Genomic DNA, 7,415 nt, shown 5'->3' with positions numbered 1-7,415 from the left:
TAAATAATTACATAAACAATCATAATAACTGAATAAAAAGTATTAATATGAAGAAATTAATAATATGAAAAAATTAATAATATGAGAAGGAGATGAATAAATCGCAAAGAAGAAGAAAAAGAACTGAAAAATTGTTTGCATTATTTAAGGGCAAACCTGACATTTATGAAAATATCATAGATTTTTTTATTTTGTTACACGGACAGTAAATATTTGGGTGTTTTGTTATATTTATGAATATTAACCTTAAAAAGTAGAAACATTTTTTTCTTTTTAAAAAATGTTTTTAGCTTATTTTAATCTATATACTTCAAAAACATGATTTTGGTTTTTATACTTTCAACTTTACTAAATTTTAGTTTATATATTTTCAACCTAGTTTAGTTGGTTCTTGAACTTACAACTTTTGGCTTATTTTAGTCATCAAAATTTCAAAAATTAAACATTTTGATTCATTAAAAACTAAAAAAAAAAAAAAAAAGTCAAAATGGTTACTTTTCAAAAGTACAAAGATAAAAATTTCAAAATTAACGGAAGGTTAAAATATAATGTCAAAATAAATATTTTGAAAGTATAAGATTGTGTATAGCAATATTTTAAAAATAATTTTAAATATAACCGTGTTGATAAATTTCATTATTTATTTCTATTCTCTTACTATAATTTCTTTTGTTGCAAGTTCAACAACATGTGGGAGATTTTATCATCTAACCTCTTGGTTTGATTTTTTTTTTTTTGAAAAAATAATGATATCTTATGTAACTTTTGTGCCCTTCTTTTCTTTCTCATTCTTGATTAACATGGGAGTTTTCTCTCAAATTTGTTCATTTTTTTCTTTCATTTTTATTATAATGTTCAATTTCTAAACTAAGATCTTTCTTTACTGATGTCCAGTTATAATTGATTTTTTTTCTTCTTTTACAAGTTAATTTTCCATCCAACTAAAATAATAAATTAAAAGAGATGGAAAATGCATGAAATATATGAAAAAAGAATAATGGTTTTAGAAGTGTAAAAGCATAAAATATATCATTATAACCAATGATAATAATAAAAATAATAATTAATTTTCAATTGAATCTTCCCAAAGCGTAACATTTTTTCTTCTAAAAAAAAAGAAGTAAATAGTTAAGTTAGAAAATATTTAGGGAGTAAGACGGGTAGTTTGAAAGGAAACAAAGTAAACATTAGAAATGGAAGACCAAAATGAATTAGAAGTAATTAGATGTGTAAAATTGTAATTGGAAGTAGATAGGTAGGTTGATGTAAGTAAATTGAGTTAGGAAGAAAGAAAGAAAGAAGGAAAGAAAGAAAAGAAGGGGTTAAAATGTGGATTTCACTAAAGTGTAGAGCAAAAAGAAAAAGATGAAAAAAAGAATTGAAATAGCTGTAATTACTACACTCTCCAACTACTCGATGCCAGCTAAAAAGCCACACGCCTTCATCATTTTCCTTTGTCGGGAAAATTAAATTAAATTTAAATTCGAAAAAGAAAAAAAAAATAAAGAAAAAAGAAAAAGTAAAAGCTCCCTGAACGGCGTCGTTTGCACCGGTCGTCGCCCGTTTACCCTCTTCCACTATAAATGAAACCCACCTCCTATCTAACGATTTTCTCCCCTCCCGTGGCGGTGGCTCTAAGCTCCAGCTTTTCTTATCTCTTCCCTTGGCTTCCTTCAGGTCTTAATCTCTATTTCTCTTTTTCCCTTTTTTTTTTTTTTTTTTTTCAATTCTTAAATCTCCTCTTTCTCTATTTTAAACGTACCCACTTCGATTTTTTTTTTTTTTTCATTTCTTTTAGCTTTTCCGACGTTTTTCTGTTTCTATTTCTTTGGTTGTTGTTTTCTTTTTCTATTTTTGATCTAGATTTACAACCCCTTCTTTTCGTTTTTCCCGGATCTGGACGACTCTTAGCTGGTTTTCTCAATTACCCTTTTTTCCCTCTTTGGGTCAATACCCCTAATCCCAATTCTATATATCCCATGCTTTGATCTTTGCTTAAGGTTTGTCCTCGTTAGGGAAAGGAGAGACCAATTTGCTTCTAGTTTGATTCTGAACAAGGTTGTTTCAGGTTTTTATAAGGATCTGTTCTTTGATTGTTTGATGGGTTTTTTTTTTTTTTTTTTTTTTTTGTTATGAGGAAGATCACATCTTGTTTTCTTGGTTTACATCTTAGATCTTTTGCTGATTGGGGTAATTTTGGAAGATCTTGTTTGTTTTTTGTCAAAATTGTTAGCTAAAATGATATGGATTTGTGTATTTGTTCATGTTCTGTTCTGAAAATGGGATCTTTAGCTCAGATCTGTTGATTCTGAACTTAGAGTGATTTGGATCTATTGTTGTTTGTGTTACTACATGGGATTTTGAGCTTTGATGGATTGGATTGACTAGTTTTTCATTAGATCTTATTGTTGCTATAATTTGCTAGATTTATGGGATTTTGATCTTGGATAGAATGGAATTTTGACCAGTTTTTCATCAGATCTGACTATGTTAGAGTTATCTTGCTTCAATTGTTGCAACACATTTTAAATCGTGATCTGTGCAGGCGTTCTTCTGTGGATCTGCCAGTTTCAAAGATGAATCATTTTATTGTTCAGCAGAACACTTTTCTTTCATGTGAAGAGACTAGGGGTTTTGCCTCTATCTCTGATCTGAAGGACCCTGTTGTCTGCCCGAAGCCCAGGCGACTTGCGATTCTTGCTAACAATCACATTAAACAGCCCTTGAGATGGCACCAAACTGAGGTTTGTGATTCAAAAGCTGGGGCAGATCTTCTTGACATCATTTTAAAGAAGGCAAGTTCTTATTTCCCCTATGGTGTTTCCTGCCATTAGTTCATTAAGCTGTTAGTTTTTGCCCCTAAATCAGCATAGTTTTATTATCTGAATATAATTTGGTACTATCACAGCTTTAGCCTGCAAAAAATTCTAATAAATAAGTGAAGTACAAGCATCCCTTTTCGAGTATTGTATATGAAGAAAGTCTTTTGCCATTTCACAGTTTTGGCCTGGAAATAACTCTTATACAAATATATAATTGCATTCTCTTTTGGTGTTCCACATATTTATTTTTTACCTAGTTTCTTGTCAAAAGTCTTATGTTTCACTTGCTCTATTGAGGCTGTGTTAAATTTTCTTTAGATTCTTGAGGGTTTGTTGTCTAGATTTCAACCTTTTCTCTTTGTCATTACAATACGATTGACTGCAACTTTGAATGGCATAGGGGTCGGAACAATCCAGTGCTCATGTGGCTTCTTCACCCCCATTTTTTAGTGGGTCTCCGCCGAGCCGGGCTTCGAACCCATTAATCCAGGATGCCCGGTTTGGGGATGAGAAACTCAGTCCTATGCCAGCATTGCCTGCATATTCCCCATCTGGTCTCTCATCCCCATCTTCAGCATCTTCAGCGCACAAAGGAGGAGGGTGTGCGAGGATGAAGTTTGGTCTAAAACCGGCAGCAGTTAGAGTAGAAGGATTTGATTGTCTTAGTAGGGACCGCCAGAATTCTAGGATCCCTGCAGTTGCTTAAAAAACCAACCTCCATCAATGGAAAAGTGTAAATAGAGAATGGAGCGAAAAAGAGTGCAACCAAACATTTTCAACCACAGGCAAGACTTCTTTTTAACAACCAGAGGAAAACAACATTCAAATAGAGAATGCAAGAGAAATTTGAGACCCCATCTGTAGTAGTGTAAATATAAGAAAATGTTTTTGCTGGTGATCATCCAAATTTGATATTTTTTTCCCTTCCTTTTCTTTTGGATTCTTGTGGGATAATGGGGGGAGTGGGTTGAGATAGAGAAACAAACAAACCTTGTGTTGTAGAGAAAAAGGTTTGGGAATTGGGAAAAGGGATGAGTGAGTGAGTGGTTCATCTTCATTTTGTACTGTTGTATAAAGTTGGGGGTACTGTGTGTGTGGAGGGAAGGGAGAGGGAGTCTTGTATTTCTCTTTTTTTTTTTTTTTTTTTTTTTTTTTTGGTTTGATGATCACCATGAGTTTAATGTATAGAGTTTTTTGTTATTTGGGTTATGGTCCATTTGCCATGTAAATGTATTCTGGTAATTATTTATCCTATCATCTTGGGTTTACATTTTATGATGTTATCTACTCGTCTTCTCCCTCCTAGATTTCCAATGTTGTTTTATATTTTTAGATATATGCGTTTGATTTGCTAAATAATTTAGGTTCTATTTTATAGCTTGTAAATACTAGTTGGCAAATAGATTATCATTTACTTTTTCTTATGAACGTGTTTTTGTTAGGGAGAAATTGATATGTATGAATGTCTAAATTGGTTATACAGAACTAGATATCGCGTACATTGTGTACCACCTTTCCATTGAGAAATAAGCAAGCGATGACTAAGATAATTATTCTCTTTGCATTGATTGTCAATAAATTACAACAAACGAGAGTTCTTACAACAAACGAGAATTTAGCTTACAAAAATACAAAAATTTGAATCATTTATCAAATTTAATCAACTGAATTTATACTTGACCAAACAAGATAGTTTAAAATTGAAGAAACTATGAACTTTGATGTATGTGTGAAACTTGTACAAGAAAGATCAGCTTTGTTTAAGTTGTACAAGAAAGATCAGCTTTATTTTATGGTCTCTGTTCAATTTGAAGCTTTTAACAATAAATATACTCTACACATTAAATTCTTTTTTATGTTTCAAATATTTTTTTTCATTTTAAATATTCAACAGTTATATGTTAAAAAATGTATGATCAGTATTTAGTCATAAATTTGGTTTTTTTTGGGTAAGTTAGAATTTATTTCTTATAAGTTACAAAAAAAACTTTAGTTTATATTATTCGATAAAAAACTTTCATAAACTGTCGTTATTGTAGAACTATTTAAGATAATTTTAACAAACTATGAGTAGTATATGAAGGTATATCAAACTATACGGATAGATTTCTAATGTTTTCAAATAACTATATTTCTAATGTTTTCAAATAACTATATGGATTAATTTCTAATTTTGTTTAAACGTTATGAAGCAAATTTACAATTTAATCTAATTTATAATAAATTATATAATAAGAATGTTTTATAAAATAGCAAAATATTGAAACTATTTACAAAATACGCATTAATTCTTTTAAATTTGAATTAAGTTTATAACGTAATATATTATTTTTAAATGTTTATATTTATTTAAGAGATAGTTACAAATATAGCAATTAGACTTAAAATAATTAAGTATATAACAACATTTAAAAAAAAATTACAAATAAAACAAAATATGTCAAAGACTATCGATAATCGAAGTCTATGACTGATAGACAATGCTGCAAATATTGGTTTATCATTGATATACCTTAGAAATATATCAGCAATATAAATCTATCACGAATAGATTTTGCTATATTTACAAAATTTTAAAAATGTTACTATATATTTAGTTATTTAAAAAATTGTCGCAAATTATAGTTACCTTTTGTTGAATATCATTTGGGCCACTTCCACTTGTGACAAAATATAAAATGAACATTGATTTCATGACCTAACATTTTAATTTTGTAGAAATGACAAACTACCAAGCCCATCCCATTTGAAATTTTTGGATGATCAAAATGGTCTCATAGTTAAAAATGTGTAACTTCATTTGATTATTGTTTAATTGTTATCTGATTGTGATATTATTACCACTAATTATCAATGATATTGATTGCTATTTGAGTGTTGTCTTATTGTGATGTAATGTACATTGTTAATGATATTGATTTACCATCTCATTGTTTTTAGTTTAATATGATACCATTTACTATCTATCGACTGTAGGAATCAATAGAAAAGGTTTTTATATATATATAATTACTAAGTAGTTTATTGATAATTACTAAGTAGTTCATTGATAATCATCTCATTTTCTTCATTCTTTTGTCAGTTATTAAGTAGTTTCTGATCAGTGGCGGATCCAGAAAATTTATTGACGGGGACTTTATAATTTAGTCAAAATAATTTGTAAGTGAATAGTTCTAAAAATTAATAAATTTACTAATTTTTGTACATCACAATTGTCCTCTACGAGATTTCATATTTTGAAATCGATACATAATAACTTCATTATCTATCTTATCAAATAAATCTCTGTCAATATATGTTACAAGACAACCATTCATCCATTGGTCTCCCATTTGATTGCGCAACTGATTCTTTATAATGCTCATAGCAGAAAATGTCCTCTCCACGGTAGCCGTTGTAACTGGTAAAATCAATGCTAAGGTACGCAAGACTAATTGATAGACTTTATCTTTAGCTGTTATCACAATTTTTTAAGAAAGATCACTAGTACTTGTTAACTCAACAAACATATTATCTGCACACACATCAATGATGTAATTTTGAAGTTGATTGTCAAGAATAACAAACTCCGTAGTTGAAAAATCACTAGGATAAAATTGTGCAAGACAAATGAGTTTTTGTCTGTCAAAAGTAGTAAATGAGTTGCTCGGATTGAGACATGCAGAAGCAACTCAGTACTTTTTTCAGTGAAACGATTATTTAACACTTGAAGTTGCATGTCAATAACTGCATAAAAAATCTCAACACGATAAGATGTATATTTGTGATTTCTTGAGATTTTCGTCTTTGCCTTGAACCAAAAATGCATAATCCATTTTAAGCATTAGAATACCATGCTTATTACAAAAATTTGAAACTTCATCCAACAATAATTGTCATCCCGATTCTCTCACTGACTGCAATCTTACTTTACAAATCTTGATCAAACTCATTGCATTCACAATATTTTGATATTTTTCCTGTTGCGTTTGAGACAAATCATTTGTGATTCCCAAGATAGTTTTCATAAGATGCACATGAAAAATGAAATCAAATGATTGAATTGAATTCATTAGAAACTTTGCTTCATATTTTTGTTCAAAATTTGATCAATCATCTATAATTGTCTCAAGTACCTCACAAATTGATGAGAACATTGAAATTCATCCCACCAAAGTGTTGTAATGTGATCCCCATCGTGTATCTCCTGGTCGTTTGATCATTGTTTCCTGATTTAATCCTTTTCCACTTGACAGTTCACCATTATTCAAAGCTTCAAAAGTGTTGGCACTATATTTCTCTCTTAACATGTCTCGATGTTTTGCTAATGCACTAATAACATTCACCACATTTACAACTAAAATAAAAAGACCAGCAATCTCTACATGATTTTTTGTAATAGCTACCAAAGTTAATTAAAGTTGGTGAGAGAAACAATGAATGTAAAATGCACATTCATTTTCTCTCCAAATTAAAGTTTTCAATCCATTAAATTCTCCTTGCATATTACTTGCTCCATCATAACTTTGTTTTCGCAAACTCGTCATGCTTAATCCATGTATAGAAAAGAATCCATTAATAGCTTCTTCGAGTGATAACGAACTTGTATTGGTA

General features: G+C 29.8%; 1 protein-coding gene across 2 annotated transcripts; it reads left to right on the top strand.

The window, feature by feature from the left end:
- The first annotated feature begins 1,512 nt into the window (after nucleotides 1–1,512).
- On the top strand, nucleotides 1,513–4,105 carry LOC101218020. 2 transcript variants are annotated; one of them, XM_011653069.2, is made up of 3 exons: nucleotides 1,513–1,677; nucleotides 2,546–2,795; nucleotides 3,223–4,105. In XM_011653069.2, the coding sequence occupies exons 2-3, from the start codon at nucleotides 2,577–2,579 to the stop codon at nucleotides 3,526–3,528; spliced, it is 525 nt and encodes a 174-aa protein (XP_011651371.1). In that variant the 5' UTR covers nucleotides 1,513–1,677; nucleotides 2,546–2,576; the 3' UTR covers nucleotides 3,529–4,105. The 2 variants fall into 2 exon arrangements, with proteins under 2 accessions (XP_011651371.1, XP_031739033.1); XM_031883173.1 differs by lacking the exon at nucleotides 1,513–1,677 and adding an exon at nucleotides 1,807–2,058.
- Nucleotides 4,106–7,415: the final 3,310 nt, after the last annotated feature.

The sequence above is a fragment of the Cucumis sativus genome, chromosome 3, assembly GCF_000004075.3.
Source record: "Cucumis sativus cultivar 9930 chromosome 3, Cucumber_9930_V3, whole genome shotgun sequence".
Taxonomy (NCBI): domain Eukaryota; kingdom Viridiplantae; phylum Streptophyta; class Magnoliopsida; order Cucurbitales; family Cucurbitaceae; genus Cucumis; species Cucumis sativus.
Note: the sequence above shows the minus strand (reverse complement) of the source record. Positions and strands in the feature narration are given on the sequence as shown.

Excerpts from the sequence above, each read along its gene's own strand:
- LOC101218020 (XM_011653069.2), top strand. The coding sequence starts at position 2,577 with ATGAATCATTTTATTGTTCAGCAGAACACTTTTCTTTCATGTGAAGAG. Across the intron at positions 2,796-3,222 it reads TTGACATCATTTTAAAGAAG|GGGTCGGAACAATCCAGTGC; the intron begins GCAAGTTCTTAT and ends TGAATGGCATAG.